The sequence below is a fragment of the Micropterus dolomieu genome, linkage group LG10, assembly GCF_021292245.1.
Source record: "Micropterus dolomieu isolate WLL.071019.BEF.003 ecotype Adirondacks linkage group LG10, ASM2129224v1, whole genome shotgun sequence".
NCBI lineage: Eukaryota > Metazoa > Chordata > Actinopteri > Centrarchiformes > Centrarchidae > Micropterus > Micropterus dolomieu.
This window is the reverse complement of record NC_060159.1, coordinates 9,391,171-9,417,411: the sequence shown is the minus strand read 5'-3', so window position 1 is coordinate 9,417,411 and position 26,241 is coordinate 9,391,171. Positions and strand designations below refer to the sequence as shown.

The 26,241-nt window shown below is 40.1% G+C and overlaps 1 protein-coding gene across 6 annotated transcripts in view; it reads left to right on the top strand.

Moving 5' to 3' along the window:
* Positions 1–26,241, top strand: part of pak5 (p21 protein (Cdc42/Rac)-activated kinase 5) — a 74,641-nt gene that overhangs the window by 8,400 nt on the left and 40,000 nt on the right. For 4 of the 6 annotated variants that reach the window (XR_006826748.1, XM_046060691.1, XM_046060690.1 and 1 more), the window contains exons 2-3: positions 2,141–2,184; positions 24,981–25,204. Coding sequence is in view for 5 of the 6 variants with exons in the window: in XM_046060691.1 (XP_045916647.1) it covers positions 2,151–2,184; positions 24,981–25,204 (258 nt within the window). In the remaining variant the exon portion in view is untranslated. The remainder of the gene's footprint in view (positions 1–2,140; positions 2,185–24,980; positions 25,205–26,241) is intronic. The other 2 variants (XM_046060694.1, XM_046060693.1) reach the window with 1 other exon arrangement.

The window sequence follows — 26,241 nt, the reverse complement described above, 5'->3', positions numbered from 1 at the left end:
TCACATAACTCTTACCAGCCACACATATTTTGGCTGCAGCTAATGACGTAGCGTAAGACAGAGCACACAGATGCGCTGGCTGAATAGATTAAAGCATTCATCCAATGACACAGCTGTGCTCTCTTTGATGCCTGGGCATGAAACTGCAGGAAATTACAACAAAAGAGGGATGCAGAGACTTAACTGATATAAAAAAAGAGATCCACTCTGACGTGTAGGGCATGTTAACACTGTGTAACTTGTCAGAGCAGCAGCTGCAGGCTAATGCTCATGTAGTGTGCCCATTAGATTGATTGATATACTTCTCTATTTGTGTAGTGTTTGCAATGCTACAAGACCAATATAAAATCTTGAACAATTTGTTACTGTGTAATTACTGGCCAACTATTCACAATTTACATTGGGCATTACATTATGCACCTATAAAGTTATTGTTTGTAATCTAATGGCATTTACATGAGTGTGCTGATGAACTGGTGTGTAGAGGAAGCAGCAGTTACACTGTCATGTGTTTGGACTGACTTGCTAATTCGTAGCTGGGTTAAATGTAGCTATCTATTAGTGTAAGGAGAGGCTAAATGTGCAGCATATAGGCTTGTTAGCTGTATGTACTCCATGGGGGATTGTTGCGTGCTTGCTTGCAAGCCTGTTTTTTCAGGAAATCCAGCAGCCTTTTACGGTTCTGGTAGTGCAACATTCACAGCGCTGCCAGGGTAGCTCTAATTAAGCCAGGAACGAGTTTCTTTTAAACTCCCCCGTGTGCTTAAGAAGAAGAGAAGACAACTCCCTAAGTCAGCCGTGAGATGCAGGAAGAGGAGGAAGAGCAGGAGGAGGAGGAGGAGGAGGAGAAGGTAGGTGCATGCTGCTGTTGTTTGTTGTGAGTTTTACTGCAACAGGGCAAACAAAATGGTGGATCCCTGTAATGGCAACAGTTAAGCCCAGGTTTCTAATTGGTTAACAAAGGGATCATGTAATTCTAAATCCTTGAATTAATTTGGGTAGATTAGGCAATTGTGTTGTCACTCATGCATTAACATTCTTAATGTCCAAACGTATCAGTGGTCAGTTGTTTCCTTTTACATTATCTGGTTAATAATAGCATGACATCCTTCACCTAAAAAGCCAACAGTAGAAACTAGGTCCTTCACCTCTTTCAGCTAGTGTAAGCAGCTGTCTCGTCTCTTTTTTAATGCTCCAGGAAAAAGGCAGGGCTCCTGGTTGTTATGCAGTATGCTACAATGCATTATAAATTATTTCGCTTTGTTTTTCCCCATCATTCTATTATCCTTCTAGCTTAGCCTCTTCATTTCCTTTGCCTTGAACGGCTGTGCCACTGTACAATTCCCTCCCTGTAATTTATCCATCTGCAGAAATGGACCATGCATGTATGTGTGTGTGTGTGTGTGTGTGTGTGCGCAGAGTAATAGGAAACGTTGTGTTTAAGGGTGATGATTGCTCTGGCCCTCGTGGTTTACAAGCAGACAAGGTAATGATGGCTGCTACTTTCTCAGCTAGCTCCAGTCAATCCCCCTGAAGTGAGTTAGTGTGTCTGCATATATGTGTGTGTGTGCGTGCGTGTGCGTGTGCTTGCTAAGTACTAGGAAATAGATTCACTTGGTTCACAGTAGCTTGGGATATTACTATCCACCTTCATGAGCAATGTTGTTTCTGTTGTTTTTTTTACTTTGTTTATTGGGTTTTGCAAGTGCATACAAGTCATCAGAGTATTTATGAAAAATAAAATTAAATATATTCCCTTTATACAAAGACATATTAACACTGTAAATATTGCTAAACAAACAATGAACAACATTGTTTCTGAATGGTTCATCAACTGTAGCTAGCTACCTAATTAAGCTAACATTAGCTCCATGAATCGAAAATGCTGTCTCCGGCTGACTTTTTAATGTTTCTGGGGACTTATGTATGACATTGGTAACCTGTAACCCCACAAACTATTGTAATTGTTTATAACGTCATCCTTGACCTTTGAATTAACACTTTCTATGAAGGAACAGTTACTATTGTAAGGTGTAAGCTAGTTAGCTGGATATGCTAATGATTGCTGTGTGTGTCAGAGCAGATAAACATACTGTTTAATCCATTCATTACATTTTTGCTCTTTTATTTCTGGTTTTAGAAAAGGCCAAATGAAATTCACCAACCTCCAAACTCAGTTAAATGGTGAGTATTGCTTAGCCACACTTCCCCAGAATGTGGAGAAATCCAAAACTTGATAGACCTGCTGTGCCTAATTATCTGTAGGATCTCTTATCAAGGATTTTAAGGATCTATTTTTTTTTTTCGGCAGTTGGTTTGGTGGCACTATAATCATATAAGCAAATTTCATATTTTGGGCGTCTTCAGTAATTTACCTTTAGATGACTTGATGTAGACATGAAAAATCTGTACATTGCTAGTAGCTATCTTCCTTGAAAAAATAGACATGCATGATGCCTGTTACGTGTCATTTTGTGTATGCGAATCATTGTCTTTGTTAGTACATCTGTTTGAAGTGTCTGTGGATGTGCTACAATGTATTTATAGCATTTACATTGAAATATGTGATTAATTTGTGATCTATGTAAAACACATATTTGTATTTACTTTGTAGTCAAATATGATATAGAGACTCCAGAGCAGAACGGTTTCATCAAATTATTCTTTAAATACTAAGATGAACTGATAAGATAGGCGAGAGTGAAACAATTAGAGGAAAGGGAAAGTCAGAAAGAAAAACAAATGAACAGAAAGAGATGGAGGGACATAAGCTGAGACTAAGAACACACCTAGTGTTACTTTGTTCTACATCTGATTTCAACAGGCTCTGACAGTATTACCTGCTCCTGCTTTTTCTTCCTGGGATACAATGAGTTAGGAAGGGGTAGTTAGAGAAAAATAGACCGAAGCAACCAGGGAAGGGCAGAGAAGGCTTTTACTCCTTTAACACTTCAATACCATTAAGAGAGGTTAAGAGCTACTACAGGACACTTTTGTCCACACTTTTTACCCAAAATTAGTGCTTTAGAGCATTTCAAATGTCTGTTTCCAGCCTACATAATTTTGTATTTAGCTTTTTGTCATTCTGCCATTTCTTGCAAAAGTTGACCAGCAGTCAAGTTTTTCAGTTGTCGCCCCTACTCTCTCCTGTCCATAGTCCCATGGGTTTCTACACTTTGGCTTGTGACCCTTTGATACAAAAAATGTATGTTGCAAACATAAACAAAGCAAAGTCAAAAGCAGTCTAACAAACAGGTCACATTTTTTGTAGAAAGATTTATTTTTGTCTTTTTTGGTGGGTCTACTGACAGGAATCAGTGGCTATATGGGGTGTGCATATCTGTGGCTTTTCCACAGATCTTAGGCCTGAGAACTGCACTCAGACACACACTCACTTATCGACACACGGTGGCCCTAATCCTGGCACGTTATCAGTGAGGATCAGCGTGTGAAGTCATGTGGACTGGTATGAATCAGTGGCTGAGCTTCAAACTGTGCAGCCGAGATTCGCTGATGAGAGCATCTCCACTGGTCGCATGTCATCCTTTCACACCCCGGCCCACCACTGCCTAGCAGCCCACATTAGCTCAGAAGCTATTTGGTGGACAGAGAAGACTTTATATATAAGGCTTTATTTACCATTTCATTTAGACAAAGAGACTGTAGTCAGGAGGCCAGTCAAAAGTTACAATTCTCAGCATTTATAGTTCCGACTGCTACTGCCTTACTGAGATGTTTCATAGAAGAGAAATGATGTATGCCATTTGTTTTATCTTCCAGAAGATGCTTTGTTTCCTGCTCAAGAGACTCTGGATAGAGAACAGATTTTGTTAATCCACAGAAGTTTGTTTCAGCTTTTAGTACTGAACTTTATATCATTGAAGCAAGTGTTGGCACAAGCCACAAAATGAGCCTGTCTCTGTAAGGATCAATCATCTTGCAATCAATGGAGAAAGTCCAGGGTTTGTTCCACAGTGATAATTATATTGCATCAGTTCAATTTATTAGATAATTGACTGAGAGCCTTTTGATTGTTTTACTTGCTCAAAATGGGACACAATAGATCAGTCTGAAGTCATTGTATCTTTCATGTCTTGTCTGTATTTGTTTGGTATCCGGTACATGCAGGTCAGTTCAGGGTGATGTTGACCATTGACTTCTGTGTTGATAATCTCATTTACTTTTTAAAGTGTATTTTTAATACAAACACATTACAGTTTTTCTATTCTATAAATCAGATTTATATAACAAAATAAACTGTCAACCTGTACCAATTCATTTAAAGTGCCTCCACAAACTGAAACAGAAAATTCAACAAAGGGCTGAATCTCTTTTAGAGTAAAGCAAGACTGCTGAAATGAAAGGGAATATTTCAAAGACAAAAGTAAATTGGACATCAGCATTATCTTCCCAAGATGAAAGAGGACTGAGGAGTGATGCAGATGTGTATTATTGAGTGTTGCTGAATCGGGTGTTTTTTTGGAACTGGTTGTTTGCTGCTTAGTTAGTCTGCTTATTGACTGTATTATTGTTTTGGGCCGGTGCCTAACTTGAATTACTGCTTGTTAGATCAATAGAGCCCCTGCAGTACTTGTTTGCTGCTCCAAATCCACTGAAATATATTATACAGTATGTTTCATACACAGTATCTGTGTAATGTAGATATTATAGTCTCTGTGGACATAGTTTTACATTTACAGACCTCCATTCCAGGAATTCCATGAATTCCATGAATCTTTACATTGTATTTGCACTGTGCCAGCACTGAAGAAATGTCTTGCAGAACCCAATATCAGTTCTGTTCTATTCTGATATAGTTATGTCGGACAACAGATAGAGCCTGTGGGGAACATTGTTTTTAACAAACTGAAACCAATGAGTATTGACTTTCTGTTCATAGCATGGCACTGGACCTTGTTTTCATAGAGTTCCAGGAGATAGTTTATCCTCTTGTGAAAGTCAGTGTAGATGTAGGTCAACATTTTTAGGGTGCTGAGCAATATTCGCTGCCCTACATCAGCTATTGTGGCATAAAATGTGTGAGAGAGCATGTGGATAACTGGTCTGACTAAACTGTCAATTACCCTTTAATCAGGTCAAGTGTAAACCTTACAAAATCATATGGACCTATAGCTACTCTCTTCGTTGGCTGAATCTTTGACTCATGTCGAAGAAAACCATCTTGTCATTTGACATCTTCCTCGCTGTAATCCTGACTAGCTCTCACTCTAGATCCATTCACCTCCTGCAGCACTAATCTTACCTGCTAATGATAGGCAGTTTATAACAGTTTTTCCTCTGTGCTTAGTCATGTCATTCGCTGGGGGTCAGTTAATAGTGGTGCATTTTGACTACTACTGTCTGGATAATCAGTAGCAAACATTAAAATGTTTTGGGTTTTTTTTTTCAAAAAAGTACCTTAATATCGTAAATACTAACCTATAAAATGAACCAAGTAGAAAAAAACTGACAGTCTGCTTACTATGATACAGTTAGGCTATGTGCTTGAATGAACATAGATAGTCCAGTCAACGTGTGTCCCGTCTCCTATACATTACTAAGCTCTCAATAGGATAGAAGCAACTCTATTCAGGTCTGGCAAGACAGTGGTAATGTAGGTCAACAGGTATAAGCTTCCATCTACTGTTTGCAGCTAAAGGCAAGTGGGGTGGAAGAAGAAGCAATGGGATGTAAGCATCATACAGAGAGAATTGAATAATGGAGGGGGAAGAGGGAAAGAAAGGCAAATGACTGGTTCACAGACGGTAGTGGTGATCTGATCAATGTTTTATAAGTATCACTACTCTGTTTGTAGGTTAGACTTATCTTTCCTCTCCCATGTGTGGGCTAATGGTGGAGCTGTGAGTCACTCTGGGCTGTGTTGTTGAGATAACCCCTTGTATTGTATGTGTGTGTGTGTGTGTGTGTGTGTGTTTTCCAATACAGTTAACCAGCAATACAATCAACCAACATTACTTTTAATTTAGAAAGCATGAAACCATTTCATTTATGAAATTTGAGACTGAACAGCAACCTTGCCAGATTTGTTTACGTTGCCATGGTTGCAGTTCTGCTGTTATGTAGAGCACATACAGATGTGTTTACAGATGGCTTTCTGCTGAAGTATTTTTTTATTGTTTAGCATAAGGTTGCAAATTACTTAAGCTGTTCTAAATAATTTTATTGTACAATTTCACATCAAACGGTTGATATATTTGGTAATTAGCAGTAACACGTCAGATACTGCACATGGAGCTCTTCATTGTTGCAAAATCAAGATCTACATATCCTGATTCGCCCGCTTGCTTGCTGAACATTATCTCCTCATTATTCCCCTGTTTCCTCATGTTCTTTATCTTTTCTTTTCTGCCCAAACTGCATGGTTACATGACCTTTTGGTCTTTAAAACGAGGTCACACTGGAGCTTCTCCGCTGCATTTGTGTAGCTTTTTGAGGATTAATAGTCATACTAGAAATGGCTCAAAGCAGTGGTGTAAACTGGTAGTCCTCTGCAGTTATGATGAAAATCCCAGGCTGTATTATCTATGTATTCTTGGTGTCCTTGGCTGAAATGTGAGCGATTGATATGCTGTCAGAGCCATGTTATCTAGCTCATAAGCCACAGCTTTTACAGAGGCATGACCCCTGGAGTACCAGTCTCACACAGAATCTGTCCTGCTGTTTCCCAGGTCTCAGACAGAAAAGCTGTCAAATGGCTGTTGAATGGGGACACGTCTTGCTGATCAATTGAACTATAGTCATTTTCCAATCCTAGCTCAGCAACCCGAACTATGTGTGGCAGGCCGGTCTGGTGTCTTTTTTTAACCTTTCAAAAACCAAAAACACACAGCAAAAATTTAAGTAAGGATTTAAGGATCAAGCAGTTTGTTTGACTGCTCTCAAGTATATCGGCAAACAATAACATGTCCAGCTAACTAACTGCCTACAGTAGAAACCTAGCCTTACTTCCAAGGCCAGGAATATTTCATTATCTAACTACATTATGTGGACTGGAAAAAGAAAGGCCCTGTTTACAATAGCATTTCTACTGTGTAGTATTTCCCCACTGTTACGAAGCTGGATGCTGCTATTTCAGATTGTGGGTAATTAGCGGATACATCAGTTCATATTTCAGCAGCCCCAGCTGAACTTGTTATCCAAGATAGCACTGTCAAACACATCTGTTAGTCCTCGTAGTCTTTTCTCTCTTAACGTTAAAAGTGAAAAAAAGTTATCAAGACTTATTAGCTCTACACTGCAATACAAGAATGTTTTTAGTTTTTAAAATGTCCATGTGTTCTACGTGGATCATGGTGAAAGGATTCTGACTTTCAGCCCTCAGTCTTTTAGTAGGGTATCGTGGATCTACTCAGTGCCTAAGCCTGTAGCTAACGTTAGCATAATTAGTCATTTCAGCTGACACAATCACAGGTTATCACTGGCTAGAAATGAGAAGAACCCTGCATTCATCTACCACTGTGTGAAATCAGGTGGTCATTGTTTCAAAAATAAAGAGTTTCTAGTGGTAAAGTTATCTCTAAACTGCACATGTGCAGCTTGTTTTTACAAAATTTTATATTAATTGTTTTGTATGTTTGAGTCTTCTGTGCAGCACTTTGGAAACTTTGTGTTTGTAAAATGTGCTATAGAAATAAAGTGGATTGGATTGGATTGACAGGCGTAGCAACATTAACTAAGGGAGGAGGGGCGTAGTGAACGGTTAACTTTAAACATTTTGTTCGTATAAATAAGAATCTAATTCTTTTGACCTCATTATTGTTTTTCGCCAAGCACGTTGGGCACTACAACTGTAAAACACACTTATACATACTTCCTTTTCTGCACACGCACTAACATAAAGGAAACATGCTGGGTCGTCCACTTTAACGCACCTCTTGCCCCAGCAGTTTTCACCTGGAGCACATTCATTCATAATAATACATTACAACACGTAAACACGGTTTAGGCTATGCAGCTCTGCTCAGCCAAAGGCTGCCATGCCATGCATTGACTGACTTCATAAACCCTCAACCTACATCTTTTACACATCAGCTTTAACCATTTTCCCATAACACCGGGAGGGATTGCTTCCTGCCGAGCTATCAATAATAAACGATTAAGTTGAGGGTTTAACATGCTTGTGGAGATAATGGGGTGGAAAGGAATTGGCTTTCAAAGAAGAGAGTGCTTTTAGTCCAGCAGGAAGTAGAGAGTTTTTAGTGGTCAGGACCTGTAGGCTGTGGGTCCATTTGTCTCATTATCATTTGTGTGAACAGATCAACAAATCTGTAAATATAAAACACACTTCCACAAATACAAAAAAAAGATTTGTAATTTGCAATATTTAGCAAAAACTGTTCTGCAAATACACAAACAAATTCCACAAATTAATAATAATGTATACATTCAATTAATTTACAAATAAATAAAAAGCCTTCAAACATTTACAACCTTCGAACAGGCATTTGTGAATCCAGTTTGTTTTTCTAGATCTCAATTTTACTTTTGTGTAAGCCCTGGTGCACTGAAACTAATACCATATGGCAGATCCTTCTTTTCACGTACTTGATGGTATTGATAGCAGGACTGAGAAATGATTATTCCTTCATTCTCTATCAGTGTAAACATTCTCTTGGTCAGAATGGAAACATGGCTTTATCTATCTTGGTTAAGGCATACTGTGTGGTTATTGTATATGCTGTGTGAACAACTAACGACCATAAGAAACAGCAACTCTCACAACAGGTGTGAAGACGGGATATACTTCACTTTGGAGGTTATTCTTTCTGTTGTATGATTGTGTTATTATTCCACATCCCAAACCCTGCAAATTCTTTCTGAAGGAATGTGTTGCGCACTATTCAAAATCTGGGCTAGGACCAGGAGGTGGGCTGCAGGGAAACAACGCATCATTGTGGAATTAAAAAACATAATCTTTCATACTCTTTAACTGTGTTATGTTTTAATGAAGAGTAGAAAACATTGTTGGCAATAGGTAAATTTAAAATCGTTTTGAAGTATTGACAACCTCAGAACAAGGCAATGCTTCCTAAGTCAGCCAATTGTGTAAAAATCATACTGGACTGAACCTTCGTGGGTATCTGTGAGTAAGGAGTCAAACAATGTCCAGACTTGTCTATCTTTCCACAGATTAATTAAAAAACTAGAAATATTTCATTTTATTTCCACAGCACAATAATATCAAAATCAAATCAAAATGCAAGGTGTCCTTGAAGTTGCGGGATAGTGAAAGATGTGTTGAAAGGGACAGGAGCATGCTAGTGTTCTAAAAAAAACAGTGGGGCTCAACGTTAAACTTTTTCGCAACTGGCCCCACCGGGCCAGTGGGTTTGAAACTTACTGTTTAATCGTTTATTAAATAGGCCTACATCCTGGATATAAAAAAACTAAACAAACATGTAGGCTAATCACAGTTAAAATTGTAAGAAATAAAAAGATTAACAAAACAATTTACTTTTAAAACAAAACATACTAACAGACTCAAACATGACATGCTCTCCTGCTGACAGCCATCTATGAAAAATGTACACACAGCAGCGGACACGAGTCGCCTCTATCCTGATGAACAGGTTGTCATGGTAGCGACCTGTCAATCATAAGGTAGTCCTGTCCAAAAGCAAACGCTGCATTATCGTCTATTTTCCCCTAAATAGGACCATAATATACTATAAACTCATTTAAAAGTGTTTACTGAGGTAATAAATCAGCTGAGAAGTAGCAACATTTTACCATTATTTCTAATGGAACTCGCCCCCTGCTGGCCGTTAGAGAGAATGCAGCTTTAAGTTCCGTCTGCATGGTTTCACTTTCAGACCCAGAGGTTGCCGCATGATTGAGATTAGAGAAATAACATTTGACAACCTCTCGTCACGTAACTACAACTCTGGATTGGACATCGGCGTACGCCAAGAGCTGCAAACAACTGCAGGATGTTGAGTTTCATTATTTATTTATTTTTTAAATACTAATGTTTTTGCACTGGCACGAGTTGCTAGTTCAACTGTCCCGACGTTACATTTTACTGGCCCCGGGCCATCGGGCCACCATTATTGTCGAGCCCTGAACAGGAAGTTAGATATTGTAGTTTGGCCCGGTGATTTGGTCCTCTTATCAACATGGTCAGCAGTTAGAGCTGCAGCAGTGGATGTGGCACACAACTCATGGAATCAAGTAAGGTGCTTTAAAAGGTGCTTCAGAAATCATACTTATTCTTGGAGTCATAACTGTCATCTGAACACACAGACATGGTATACATATTTTTAAAATTAGTGTGACTTGGACTTTCCCATGATATAATTATCACTATCGCAAATAAAAATCTGCTTAGAAATCAAAGAAAAACAACGCTCCTTATAATTACAGAACTTGCCTGAGAATCAGCAAGTTTTTAAGTTTTCTTCAGTAGGCTATCAAAGTAATTGAGTCTGCTAGTAGCTAATTCGGCATACTATTAATGGTGCCAATTTGCCAAAATTGCCAAAAACAGATATTGGCTTAGAAAAACAAATACAGACCATGGTTGTTTAAATTTTGTCTGACGGGGGCTCACAGTGTCAGACTTCGAGAACCCCTTCTCTAAACTGGTCTGTGCTTTCCACTGTTTTCAGTTTGAGCGCATTCAACTGTACAGTTACACTTCCAGTAAAACATTTAAAGGAAATTAATGATTTGGAGGATGACTGACATTGAAGCAGGGATTCAAAACCTGATGTTTATATATTTGTTCAGGGTGTAATGGAATGGTTAGGAGCTTTGGATATCTGGGTGCTGCTCCTTCGTGTTGAAAGGAGATAAGGAGGCCTGTGATGGTATTTCACTACTAACTGGAAGCAGACCCAGAACATGCAGGAGGGATAACCATATAGTCTGGCAACGCCTCAGGAGGAGCTGGAGGATGTGGCTGGGGAAAAGGATGTCTGGGCTAATCTAGTGATCAAATCTAACTAAAGTATCTAACAGAAAACTAAAACCAGAATAAATGGGGGGAAAATGGATGGACAACATTGATTGGACGTTGCCCATTTAACAAAATGCTTGTCTCTCAGATGGCATGGAAAAGCACCAGCCACTACTCTGTGCCTTGCATGGTTCTTCATATGGCAGAAATACTAAAACACTGTGACTCTTCTGGTGCGATTTCATCTTAGATCCACATAAAACTCACTGAATAGAAGAGATACTATCAGAATTAGTTTTAGTGTGCTTTAATGTGCTTTTAAAGCCGGGACACAAAGCAGCACACACACACATGGTCACACATGTGCACACATGTCTTTCTCAGACAGCGACACATACCCTTCTGTCCTCAGGTCTGCAGAGATCTCATTTAGATAACTCTCCTGACATCTCAGTACCTCCCAGAGTCGCCCTTCCCTGCTATATTCATCCATTATTTTAACACATGAGGAGATAGCTGCAACTTTAGCTGATCCTTTCACTCCATAGTGAAAGATCAGTGAGAAACTTGGAAGTCTGTGTCTGAACTGGATATCTTTCACAAATTCTCTGACTGTCTTTAGCAGTAATTTTGATGTTGCTAAACATTACACCGCCAAAGAATAACAGCCTGTACTTTGCGCTAAAATACTTTGCAGGAATAATCATTTATCTCACTAACAAGCATCCATCTTGTGACAGTTGTGATGTAGCCACCCATTAGCCATGTGCAGGGTGCTGCGCTGATGCATTTAAAGAGTTCGGTACTTAGCATAGCCAAATCAGCCTCAACTGCCATAATTGTAGTTGTCTCTTTCTCTATTTAGTCTGCAGCTGTCCCTGCAGCTCCCCACCTCCAGAGCACTTACATTACCCCTCTGCATGTGTGTTTGTGTTTGGCAGAAACAGAGAGAGAGAGACTGGCTGCCTGGATAAGACCCTTGAAGGTGGCATGTGTATTTATATCCAGTAGTACTTGTGGAGGAGTGTGTCTGTCGCTCACATCTTTTAACCATCAAACAGTCAAACCATCAAGTAGCTTTGTGGGCAAGAGGGCTGATATCAAAACTTCCATAAGATACAGTAGGTCAGCCACAGGGAGCATCCAAATATGCATCAAGATTTGACACTATTTTAGAGCTGTAATGATTAGTCGATCGTCATGAAATTATGTGCAATTATTCTGAAAAATCATGAGAAATAATCAAGTGAGTCATCATCAAGTCATTTATCAAGCAATAATGAATTCAGTGGTTCAAGGTTCTCAATGTGAGAATGTACTGCTTTTCTCAGTCTTAAATGACTGAAAATGTAATATTTTTGGACTTTTGGTCAGACAAAATTAAGCAGTTGAAGATGTCAGCCTGGGCTCTAGGATTTGGGGCATTTTTCATTGTTTTCTGATGTTTTATAGACCAAGCGATTAATCGATAATGAAGATAATTGTTAGTTGCAGGGAAGCTTTGAATTGTACCATTTTAGGGGCGAGGCCACTTGGCTTGAGGGCACAAAGGCCAAATGCCAGAACAGCAAGTACAAGTATGATTTTAAATTTTAAAAAAATTTATTTATCTTAAGGGTTAATGATAATTCTTGTTTCGGCTGCTCAAGCAGCCCACAGAGCATCCCGGTGCTCCTGATTGCCAGTCTGACTATGTTTTCTTGTGTAACCTTCATTTGCTAATTTATCGACTCATCAGGATTAGTTTTATATGCTATATTTGTGTCAAACTATTGTCATAAATAGATCGGTTTTCCAGCGGTTCGTACCAGGCTCTAAATACCACCACTGGTTATGCACGCATTTGTGTTAATGATATCGTTGATCACTGTTGACATGTAACCCAATGTATGGTTAGTATTATCATCAATGCCTATTACTTCATGATTGGAAACTGATGCAAACCCTGCATCCCTAAAATTGATGTTCTCATTAGAATAGTCTGAAATAGCAAATGCATTTTGTATGAAATGTTACATTTCTTATCAGTAAAGAGAAACCATAAATTGATATGTATTTCATTTGTTTTCCCTATAATACCTACTCCTTGCAACTAGCTGCCATGTTTTGCAGAGTACAGACAGTGGGAAATGGGATCGAACGCAGAATGCAGACCCTAGATGGAGCAGATACAGTTTGTAGTGTTTATTAAGAAACAACAGAAAGTTGAACAGGCTTACATGGTGTGACAGCAGGTGACGGCAGGCAAGAGTCCAAAAAACGAGTAAGTAGTTCAAAACAAGCAGGTGCAGGCAAATATCCAAAGTCTGGAAACCAAAAATAAATCCAAACATCAACAAAAACTCCAAGTACAGGAGAAAGAACAGGAGCACTCGACAGCATAGATGAACCCCAACAGCTAAGGTGGAAAAGGTAGAAACAATCAGGAATGAGTAACACAAGAGGAGGAAGGGAAGTCACCAGAAATGAGTGAAGAGGAGAATTAGGAAGTAAAACAGGAAGGACAGAATGAATGAATAAATGACAAGACAAAAACACAGTCAAATTCAGAGAATGAGAAAACACAGATACAGGAAGTGATTTAAGCACAAACACAAGAGAAAGGGTTTAACAAAATAAAACAGAAAACAACACAAACCGCAGTAGACATACAGTGACTAATATTTTTTATTTATATATATATATTTTTAATTTGGTTTTATTTTTAGCCAACTCAAAGCACTTGGTTAAGGTTAGGGAAAAATCATGGTCTTGGTTAAAGGGTAAGTTTCTTTTTAACCAGGGCCCTATTTTCACATATTTTGGTGTTGAAATGTCTAGTAGGTACAAAACGTTTTGGAATCCGTGCAGTAAATGGCTTCAGCCGGCACCGGCTGCAACATATTCCTTTGGGGCAATTGTGTGTTTGTAGAGGTGTCTGACAACATCATGGAAAGGATCCCTACGAGTGACTCCCGGTGACACCCTTTGTTTTTTAACAAGAAACAGAAGTGTCATTCACTGACCGTTTTTGCTCTGAATTCTTGTGAGAGGCAAGTTGTTACAGGAAACGCCAGTGCTCACACAGCTTGTTGTACCTACTAGTCATTTCGACACCAAAATATGTAAAAATAGGATCCAAGTTTAAAAATACAGAAATTATCCTTTAAATATTGAAAAAAAGAGACAGGGTGCACCACTTTTTCAACATTTAAACATATTTTCAAACATATTTGATTCCCAACCTTAACCACTTCTGCTGGTACATGGCGATACGTGGAAAAAGTCAAGCTCAGCTAATTTGAAAAAATTAGCTTTTGATTTGATAATATATACTGTATCCACATATTTGTAACTCACAGGAAGTTCTGTGGCCTTCAAGTTCATCATTATATCCTATGTGTGTTTTAGTTTGCCACTAAATGTTTGGTACGATATGAGCTGATAAATTAGACCATGTAAGAGCTTCATAAACTATGAACCTGTTTCTGCACAAAAAGCAAACTCTTCCCTGCAGTCAGGTTTTATTCAGAAAAGCAGAAAAATGTACAGCTATGTCAGCTCTTTGCTGTTATTTGTGCCCTAAAAGGTCTAACTACCTTTTTCGACTATTTAATCACAATACTCAAACTGATTGGCTAGAAAGAAGGTAAGATGTTCTACTTCTTGTCAAAACATAGGTGACATCATTAGAAGACTGAAGTCTGAGAAAGTGTCTCTCAAAATAAACATGTTTTATTAATTTGCTTTATTGTAACTTGGCCTGCAGCCTTGCAGAGGTGCACCGTGTAATTTCCCATGCACTTACCTACGCACGCTCTTTCTCTCTCTCCTTCTCTCTCTCTCTCTCTGTGAGGAAAAATACGCCCAATGAAATCCTCACAGCCTAGCACTGCTTGTGTGAGTGTGTGTTTGCCCTTAGCTCAGGGCCCGTCCCTGGCTGCCACCACTGAATGTCCCCTTAGCATCGGCAAATGTCCAGACTCTGCCACAGCTGCTGACTGGACCAGCTGTTGTTTCTCTTTCTTCCATCTTATCTCCTCCGTCACACTATCTGTCTTCCTCTCTGTGAAAGAGGCAGTGATAGGGCGCCTGGTGGTGCAACACTTGACACCAAAGTTGATATCCACACATGCTGGCATCAGTGGGAGACGTTTTTTTTGTCTGTGTGTATGTGTGTGTGTTTGACATGACAGCCAGGGCACAAACACCATCCTTGTGGATTGTGGGAATAGCAAGGACACTTACACTGAATGTTGTTTTTGTGGTACTGGTAGCCGTCAAGTGGGAGGAGGACATTGAAGGTCAGAGGGTGCTCAGTTTGGGATGCGACTGGTCAAACCCAGTTGGACAAACAATGAAAGTGAAATGGGATGGGTCCGGGCTTAAGCTGCCTGGCCGTGCTTTGGCCCAGGCTGCTGGCGTAGGCACTTTTTCGTGCCCTCTGCCTTTCACGTCGGGAGTTATCAGAGTGTGCAGGCAGGGAGAGTCATAGCAGCAGCAAGCTAGCAGTAGTAGTAGCAGCTCCCTGGGGCTGCAGAGGGTCCTGGATCTGACCTGATTTGTCAATTCAATAACTTCACTGAAGTGTCGCTCCTCCAGGGAATTATTGGCTAATCATGGTCTGGGCAGGGCACTCGCTGTTTCATGTTTTGTTGAAAGAAAATTGGGGTGCATAATGGATTTATCAGGTGTGCAATTTAACATCAAAGCGCAACATCTGAGGAGACTCTGATTGTCCGGAGCTGTTTCACCATGGCTTATCCAGAACGAAAGAAAGAAACCATCAGTTTTTTGCCAGGTAAGAGCAGCGATTTAGTGAGTTTACATATGGGTTGAAATTGAAAAATGTAGTACTAGGATGAGATATATTCATCACCAGAGCTACAATTTAACATGCTGCAGCTACCTGATCAGCCCAAGTCTTTAAACATGATTTGAACGAGGGATGTTATAAACTTCTCAGCGTGTTGTAAACACTGCTCAAATGATAAAAAGCGAAGTTGTTCACTGCTTTCAAATACATCTATGGGGAAGGTGAAACGCATGTCTGTGTAAACTGGTTTTTACACAGACATGCGTATGTCAATTAAATCATCTGATGAACCAGGTCTGGAGAGAGTGAATGCAAATGGTACAGAATTGAACATCATACAACAAAGCAGGGCAGAACAATAGAGTGGAGGACAACAGAACCAAGACATTATTGATGAGGACGCATGAGAACACATTTTGTCTGTCACTCAAACTAAGACAAGCTGCATTTAAGAACACTGGGAAAAGGACAATACCTTAAAGAAAAATGTGGCCTTCAGTTTTGAAGCATTTAACCTTTTAATTAAATTAGGAACTCCTCCTCTTGCCTGCAGTGGCAAATAAAGCAGAGAATTGCCCCTCTCATTGCCCCTCCCTCCACTTGTTTATCAGAAGGAACTTGTGTCCTTTTCATGTTGCATTTTAAATTATGTATGAAAAGTATTTGCATATTTGTGCATGAGTGAGTGCTCTGCATCTTAATACCACTTTATGCTTGTAAATTACAATCTAAGGGATATAAACTTAATGTGGTGTTTGGAAAACACATCAATACATCATGCTGCCGCAGAGCTTAAGAACCAAAAATAGACACAGTATATATGCAAACACCAACACATGCACAGAGTGCCTGTTTTGCTTTTGGCGTGAGGCAGGTTCCAGTGAAAGTGTGTGTTGAGGTGTTGTTGTACAAAAGGGGAAATGCCTGTGGAGGCTCAGATGGTGACAGATGGTTTGGAGACAAATCAGCCTGGGAGTCAGGATCTGTGCCCTGGGACTAGTAGCCCCTTTAAGTAAATATGTGTGTATGCTCTTATAAATCTATGTGTGGCTGAGCAGCTTGCTGTTTTATGTGCAGAGTATGTTTAACCCATGGCTTGTGGATGTTTACATGTCGTTATGTAATAGTCATCTTGTAACAGCACACTAAATGTGACAATAACATCAACATATATTGCTGTCACACATTTAAAGGGCATGCATTCATGTGGCAGAACAATATGCATTTTTTGTTATTGAAGCGTCACTCAGCTCACAGTCACAGTCTTACACAGCTAGATTAATGGAGTTCATAATGTCTGCATATACTACTAGGTGCAATTTCTCATCAGAGTGACCTGACATTGTTACTCTTTGGCAGAATAACCTTGCAGGCATTATTCTGAAACTTCACAGAGTGCTTTACAATCTGCCCATAAATTACAGCTTAAGAGGTGCTTATGTGGCAGCCAGGAGAAGTTGTGCAGTAACTAGTTCCTCTGGCCTCTGCATCGAGGCAATTCCCAGACGCCTCTACGCTTCAAGTACATCTCAGTCCAAAACCTGTTTCGTCTGTTGTAAGAGAGCAGCTGCTAAAAGCTCTGCAGGAGTAAGTTTGGACTGTGTGAATGTTGTCTTACATGCATTCAGTGGTGTGTATGTGTGAGGGTGCATGTGTTGTTGTGTCTCTTAGCAGTTGAGCTTGGCCTAGACGACTTAAGCCCTACTAGTCTTTAATAATCTCATTCCCAAGGCGCACCATCTAGGTCAGGGGTTTCTATCTTCACTATAGCTGCTTACAGACCACAGAGAGGGTGAAAGATGGTGTCCCAAAAACATTTTTGTCTGTCTAGAATGAAAGATTGATATAAAAATATCTCTTTTGTTGAGCGCAACCCAATTTACTGTTCAGTAAACCCTGCCTTCCTTAGTTACTTTTGCCATGGGACGGCAGTAGCTCAATCCGTAAGGCTGGAAACTGGAGGGTCGTGGTACGAGTCCAGCTCGGGCCAAAGAAACAGAGTGTGAGCTGGTAGTTGGAGAGGTGCCAGTTCACCTCCTGGGCACTGCCAAAGGAAGCCCCCAACCGCTCGCGGCGCCGCACCAAGTGACAGCCCCCTCGCTCTGACATTTCTCCATGTGTTGTCCCTATAGGTCCTGTTTGTGCATGTGTGTGCATTTCAGACCTGTGTGTAAAATACTAAGAATTAACAACAGAGTGAAAACATTGAGTTTTTTATTAATAAAGTATATCTTCTTCTTCTTCTTCTTCAAGCTTTCCATTCCAGCACTACACAAAGCTGGTTGCAGTGATAATGGTGGCAGATTTACCACAAAAAAATATGCAGCAATTTTTCAATTTCACTCAACCTGTAACCCCACAACATAATGTAGTTAGCTAATGACGCGCTGCTTGCATTTGGAAATAACACAAGATTGCTACTGTAATTAATTAGCTAGTTAGCTGGGCATGCTAATGCTAACTTTTGCTCTTGTGTTTTGGTTTTGTAAAGGCTAGCCTGGTTGGAGCTCAGCTACACATGCATACAGGTAGACTGTTTTAGACCAAGTCTGATTATCCTTTCCTCTACACTTCAGATCAGGCTCTTTGTTGGATGTGGCATTATGGGATGTGTTTTGTTTTTGTTTGTACATTGCTCTAAGGCAACAAGGGCTTCAGCTGCTGCATGTGTCAGCTGATGATTCAGTGCAAGACTGCGATCAAGCCCTATTTAATCACTATGTGTTTCACTGCAGTGACTGCAGAAGGCAACTTTGTAGTCGATATTTACAAAATATTTGAGCATTGCCTTCTGTCAGACCGTTCTTCTCCCAGGAGCAGTTTTTCAGCTTCATCCATGGCATTGTCTTTATTGACTTTATTTTGGGAATATTATTTCTTGTCAGAATAATGCCTGCATGTCAGTGTTTTATCTTGCAGAAACCATGTTGTGTACATGCTCTGAAAATAATAACAAGGTCAGAAACCTTTGGTCAATGTGGAGGTTTAAGTAGACATCAGCCAAAAATGGAAAGGGTGGCTGACGTGTCTGCATTGATTAAAAGAGTTGTAGCTCAGCACAAAATGGAAAAGATGAGGGCTCGCAATTGTTTGTTTTTACTGGTTATCTAAGGGAAACCTGTGGAGAGTATTTAAGTCATGCGTTTTTTGTGAATCAGACCATGTGATGGATCAGGAGACAGACAGAGCAGTCGTATGTTTCTTTACCTCTCTTTTAAACGACGTTTCCACTAGTTTGTGTTAGTTAAAGGACCGAACCAGTGGTTTTGAATGCTTAAGACAGGAGTGGGTAATAACTTGTTACAAATAACACAAATGAGTAAAAAAGTTTTTTGGTTTTTTTTAGGAACGGTAAGTTTTCACCTTCCCTTTTTAAGTATTTTTTTTGGGCTAGTAATCTACTTTAAACTTCGGTACCATTCATACCGTCATTACTGTATTACACAGGAGAGCTTTATCCAGTGCGCTTTTGCTAGATATTAATGAGCTGGGCAGAGTGAAAAATTTGTAAAATCAGGCAGGTACCTTTTAAATTTAAGACTTGGTTGTTCTGTATGTAACCCAAATCCAGTAACTATACACTATGTCACTGGTGGCTGTGTTGGAAAGCAGCCTGCATCGCCCTTTCATAAATACTTAAACATTCCATTAATGGCATTTTTAAAGCATATAAGTCTATGACTTAGTCTACATTGCGGATGTAACACTCATTATTCCAGAGAGAGACTTGAGACTTGGCATAAAATGACTCGTGAAGATCTCTGGCCTGCATACACTAAACAATATTAAAACATGTAAAAACATGTAAGTGAAATGTTCATTTTTACTTGAGTATTTTTTTATGGGAGTAATTGTACATTCGTAAAGTATTTCAGTACTCTACCCACCACTGCAAATAACTACTATCCGCTTACACCATACATTAGAGCCAGTGACTTCCCAAAGCATGCAGCCATATTTTAGATTTTGTAATATTTTGAGAAATTGGGGCGGCGCGATGTTGCAGTGGTTGCCACTGTCGCCTCACAGCAAGAAGGTCGTGGATTCAAACCCCGGTTGCCCCGGCCTTTCTGTATGGAGTTTGCATGTTCTCCCTGTGTCCGCATGGGTTCTCTCTGGGTGCTACGGTTTCCTCCCACCATCCAAAGACATGCAGGCTAGGTTAATTGTCTCTGAAATTGTCCTTAGGTGTGGATGTGAGTGTGAGTGGTTGTCTGTCTATGTGTGGCCCTGCGATGGACTGGCGACCTGTCAGCTGGGATTGGCTCCAGCCCCCCCGCGACCCTGTACGCAGGCTAAGCGGTTGATGGATGGATGGATGGATATTTTGTGAAATTGTTTAAATTTTGTGTTTGTTGTTGTAATACTCATTTGCTAATCATACTAACGTTAGCTAGTTAACGTTAGAATAGTCAGCTGAAGTTGCGACAGCATTAGGGAACTATGCTAGACTACAAAAACAAACAAATACCTTATGCTATGCTACTTGGTGTTGACTGACTGGATGTATAAAGAGACACTGCATACAGTGTTGGGGCCCCGTTTATTCCTATGAACCTTGCTCAGTGGCACATGAAGCCAAAAATTTCGATTTCCATAGTAGAAAATTACCCGGATCTTCCGCATAGCTTCTTCATAGCTTCCACATCATGTGGCCCATAGAGCAAGTGTGGTAGAAACTTCTGCCACCTGAGCCGGCTAATTTGAGGTGGGATTAAATGATTTAATCATGCAGCTCTTCTAGACTTTCCAAAGGACCGAAAGGATCAAATTCTGGTAGTGAAACAAGTCATTTTGCTCCTGCTCACTCTGTTGCTTGGCTTCCCTTTCAGATGCCCACTCCTCTTACTGCTCCTCCCCTTGTCAGTGGAAATGGCCGGACACCTCTCCTTCCACCTGTTGCTGCATAATGTGGTATTAGGCTACATATTTTTGAGCTAGGCAGCCAGTCTATTGTTAGCTTCTGCTTACCGCATGGTCTGCTCTCTCCATTTCTCTCCCTCTCCTCATCCTCCTCACTGTGCCCACTGATCAACCTGTTTTATGGGCTGGTCAGAAAAAGGATAGTTTTGTCTGCCCAAAAGGCAAATCAGCCCACCGGTAAAGCGCCCTGTCTTCCACTGTGAAGTCATAATTATCGCAGATCATTCAATACAACTAAATGTCAAATCTGTCACAAGTTTTTACTGCATTCCCTGTTGCGTTTCGAAACATCATAGCTAATGAATGCAATGCCATGTGTCAACTCAAACGTGAAGCTTTGTTGTCAGACCTTCACTTCAGCCAATGAAAGCACCACCAGGAATGATTCACAGATCACTCCCACAATAAAAAACAAAAAACTGTATTAACTCTTAACTCTAGAATTAAATAACTAATCGAAACCAGTGTGGATGTGTGTTTCATTATGACACATTAGCTATGTTGAGCAATTTTGAAGGCTCAGCAAGTTGTATTGATAGCGTACTAAAATAAACTGAAACCAATCTGCCCTGTAGGATAGGATAAACACATTTAGAAATTACAGCTTCACTTGCATGAATATGGAATTGGTTGTCAGTAGTAAGCACATAGAATTTACTGGGCCACTGATGTGTTGCTTTAAATACGCACTTTAGTGAATGGGGTCATACAATAGTTGCATAAAAACTTCTCTAAGCTACTGTATTTATCCCTTCAGGGCTATAATGTGATATGCTGCTGTGGTTCTTGTTGTCAAATTATATCTCAATATTTATATCATATATTATGATAAATATAAAATGGTGTGTTTGAATTAAACCTTGCCTTTTTGCTGAAAAAAATGACATATTTCTACTCACAACTGATTCAATAGTCTTTACACTGTAAACCAAGGCTGACAGTGAATGCAGCATAAAAGGCAGAGTTGTGTAAACATGCCTGTGGGACGAAGTTTCTATCTATGACTTCACACCTTTTTGATCCAGTATTGAGCTTTCTAAAGGCAGCAGTGTGCTGCATAATAATCTGTTGTGCTATGATTGTGCTGCTCTGTGCATCACAAAACCCTTAAGCCTTCTCAGCTTCCCTCCTCTCTCCATGACTTTTTTTGTCTCTTTCTCTTTCCCTCGTTTCCTCTGTCTGTTCATTCCACCATCTCTCTTTAACCTCCCCACCATGCTCTGCTTCAGTTCTTATCTTTTATTGCCACCCATCCCCCTGCCTATCTCGCTCTCCCATCAATCTATCTCTCCATCTTTCCTGTTAGAGGCCACTAATTTGGTCTGTCTGTCTCTCCTGCATGGCAGCAAAGGAAATTATTGAGACAGATTTCCATGATTAAATGTTTTGCCTTCTCTGTTTAAAGCTACATTTAGAAATAAACTCTTAAGTGACTTCTGTCATTGCATCTGCTCAGGAGGTACTGGCAAGTCAAAAGAGTTTTCACAACTAAAATGGATTTAGCACAGTGCTATGCAGACTTCACTAACACTTTTTTAGCAACTAATGTTTGTAATGTTTTATTCAACAATTGCCTGTTTGCTAAGTCTTCCACTAATTCGCACACACATGTAGACACAAACACATATTGAAGTGGTGTGCATGGGCCTCTAATCATCTCGGTATCTAAAGATTTTTGAGCATGGTGCCTTTTATAAGTCTTTGCAAATTCAAAAATACAAGAGAAAAACAGTGTGTTTATCAGCCCTAACATGAACTGCAAATGTTAGCACATCGAGCTACAGTATTGACCTTACAGTAATTACCTAGTGTTACTTCCAAAGACAACATGCATATTAGCTAACTATATGATTTTGTAGGGTTAACGTTACAAGTTTGTTAAGCACTGGAACATCCACTGTGTGGTAGCCAAGATGCTAGCATTTCAGAATTTAACATTAACAGCTATTACCGGCTCTTTATTTGGTTTGGGGAGGTTTACTGCAACTCCAGCCAAACTTGCATACATGAAATCATAAATTTAACCACGTTTCATGATTGGCTAGGCGGACTCAAATGCGGATACAAACACAGGGAGTGGATAAGAGATGCTTCATTGACCAGGGATTGAATGAGGTTGAGGGAAGGGAGCCAGGTGATGGAGAGGGGAATGGGGGGAGCTGTGGGCTGATGTGAGTCCAGGACTTGAGGTGAGCATGGCACAGCTTGGAGGTGTGTAGGTTGAGAGGAGGAGCCGGTAGAGAGAGCCGTACCACGCCCAACACATACACCCACACACACACACACACACACACATACACACAGCCAAGGGAAAACAGGAAACAGGGAAACAAATTAACCTCCTGAACATTAAACATCCTGTTGAGATGAAGGGACATTTTTCAACCAACCAATTGTTAAAGTTAGCATTATCTTGCGCTAGCTAGCTAGCTACAGCTGATAAAATCTGCTATTACAGTAGCACACAGTTTTCATATCAGTCAACAAAATCCATGGCTATTGACCAAAAATTTTAAACTTTCTGTTTATTTCTATGTTTCTGTTTCAGAACAGAACAGCCAGTTGCACAGAGTTACACAGTGTTCGCTACAGTACAATGACAGCCAGTGCAAATGATGCACATTTTTTTCAACAGGGGTATCATATTTTCTTTACACTTTTTTTAACTTCAGACAAGACATTAAATCCTCAAGCTTGCTTGTGAAGGTTTCTTGCTTGTTTTGTGCACAATGTACAACACATATTTAAAATAATGCATGTTTGGTGGACAAGCACAGCAAACATTATCTGTGCGAAAGCCATAACAGAGGGGGAGCGAGGAAATAAGAAGGGCGGGCTAGGGGGGGTTACTTTGTTTTTGTCTGAGGACAATGCCTCCTAGAAGGGAACAACACAATAGAGTCCATTCACAGCCACACCAGCAGCATCCAACATCATGACATTTTGTTCCTATGACTGGACATCATGCATCCACCCAAACCACCAATACCACAGTGGGATTTCCAAACACTTCCTCTCAGTGGTGGAGTAACGGCACAGGCAGGAACAGCTGCCATGCACGATGTGCATCTGATTGACTGTATATAAATCCCTATCAAACCTTACATAAAAAATACACAATCCTAACTTGGCATAAATTTTCTTTTTCTCTTTGCTTCAGTCAGTTGATTTTTTCCCTGTTGTTTATGTTACATAACCAAAGTGGATACTATTTTTTTCTAGTATGTTTGGACATTTTTGCTTGTTCTTTCCTTGTTTGTATCCTGCAGCATTGGCTGAGTTTAGCATGCTACAGAGCAGCGGAGTACATAACAGCACAGCACAATGTGAAACATCACCAAACATCCCATTTTAAACTGGTAGTTGCAGCCAATCAGGCTGACAGCTTACAGACATGGCAAGAAAATCAGTGATTGCTATACTTGCTTTATAATAACCAGGGTGATTATCAATTCAGTTATCTTTCTTATTATTGCCTGCTTTTACAGGTGATGTAGATTGCTGTTGTACAAAAGTGTTCCTTACCATTACATACAGTGCACCCCAGTGTGCTATCTGGAGGGTTGAGTGTTGGATTGAAATGCTGGTGAGATGGTTGGTTAAATATTGAAAGATGCTGACTGGCATATTATTCAAGTGTTGCTCCACACCAATTGTCCACGTATTATTCTTTAATTTTACATGAGATAAACAAGTTCTGTGGAGCTTTTTCAGTTTTGCACGTTCACTTGAGTAGGAGGGAACAACCTTTTAACAACCTGATCAATGTAATGTCAAGAAAAAATGGTCGTGTGTTAAAGCAATGCAGTCTTTGTCCACTTTCTGATGAAAAGAAAAAACTTAGACCACCAGTGGTATAATGACATTATGCCACTGGTAGACAGTAAAGCTTAATAAGTTAGGGGTATATTTAGGACACATCAACTTTCAACAAACAACTGAATGGCATTGAACATTACCTGCTAATTTATAGAATATAAAGCATACCTTATGTATTTTCAGAGGAAAAGTGCATATATGATAATGCTGTGACGCAAACTAGATTAATAATACTCATCTGCATCCACTCAACTTGATGTAGTGTCACACCTCCAATATATAGTTAGATACAATTGAATGCATTCAGTGTCATAGTGCTGAACAGGCTAGAGTGGAGCACAGATTAAGGAACATAGTTTGAAAAACAAAATTGCACTCAAAGGCAAGAACTTGCATTGACCTTCAACATAAGAGGATTCAGCCTGTAGTCCACATTACAGTGTGGACTGTGCAGTAATGGATTTCATCAATCAATCTATACAGCAGTTAAAATGTTAACTGCATCTATCTTCTGTGGTTTGCCAGGTTTGCCAGGGTTTTCCAGCATGTTTGGGAAGAAGAAGAAACGGCTGGAGATCTCAGCTCCATCTAACTTTGAGCACCGGGTCCACACGGGCTTCGACCCGCGGGAGCAGAAGTTCACCGGGCTGCCGCAGCAATGGCAGAGCCTCCTGGCAGACACTGCCAACCGCCCCAAGCCCATGGTGGACCCCTCCTACATCACCCCCATCCAGCTGGCACCAATGAAGGTAAAGTGTGAATGGACAGAGGGCATCAAACTGGGGACAAATCATTATCATTTTTTGTGTAGTCGCCCACCTTTCTTGCATCTTTGTGACTCTCTTGTTCTTTATCCTTTTCTTTCTCCTCTGCTTTCATCCAAACTCCTGCTTTCTCTGTCTATATGAATTTACAGGTGCTGGTCATATGATTAGAATATCATCAAAAAGTTGATTTATTTCAGTAATTCCATTCAAAAAATGAAACTTGGATATTATATTCATTAATTACACACAGACTGATATATTTCAAATGTTTATTTCATTTAATTGTGATGATTAAAACTGACAACAAATTCAGTATCTCCGAAAATTAGAATATTACTTAAGACCAATACAAAAAAAGGATTTTTAGAAATGTTGGCCAACTGAAAAGTATGAACTTGAGAATTATGAGCATGTACAGCACTCAATACTTAGTTGGGGCTCCTTTTGCCTGAATTACTGCAGCAATGTGGCGTGGCATGGAGTCGATCAGTCTGTGGCACTGCTCAGGTGTTGTGAGAGCCCAGGTTGCTCTGATAGTGGCCTTCAGCTCTTCTGCATTGTTGGGTCTGGCATAATACCCCATAGATTTTCTATAGGGTTAAGGTCAGGCGAGTTTGCTGGCCAATTAAGAACAGGGATACCATGGTCCTTAAACCAGGTACTGGTAGCTTTGGCACTGTGTGCAGGTGCCAAGTCTTGTTGGAAAATGAAATCTGCATCTCCATAAAGTTGATCAGCAGCAGGAAGCATGAAGTGCTCTAAAACTTCCTGCTAGACGGCTGCGTTGACCTTGGACCTCAGAAAACACAGTGGACCAACACCAGCAGATGACATGGCACCCCAAACCATCACTGACTGTGGAAACTTTACACTGGACTTCAAGCAACGTGGATTCTGTGCCTCTCCTCTCATCCCCCAGACTATGGGACCTTGATTTCCAAAGGAAATGCAAAATTTACTTTCATCAGAGAACATAACTTTGGACCACTCAGCAGCAGTCCAGTCCTTTTTGTCTTTAG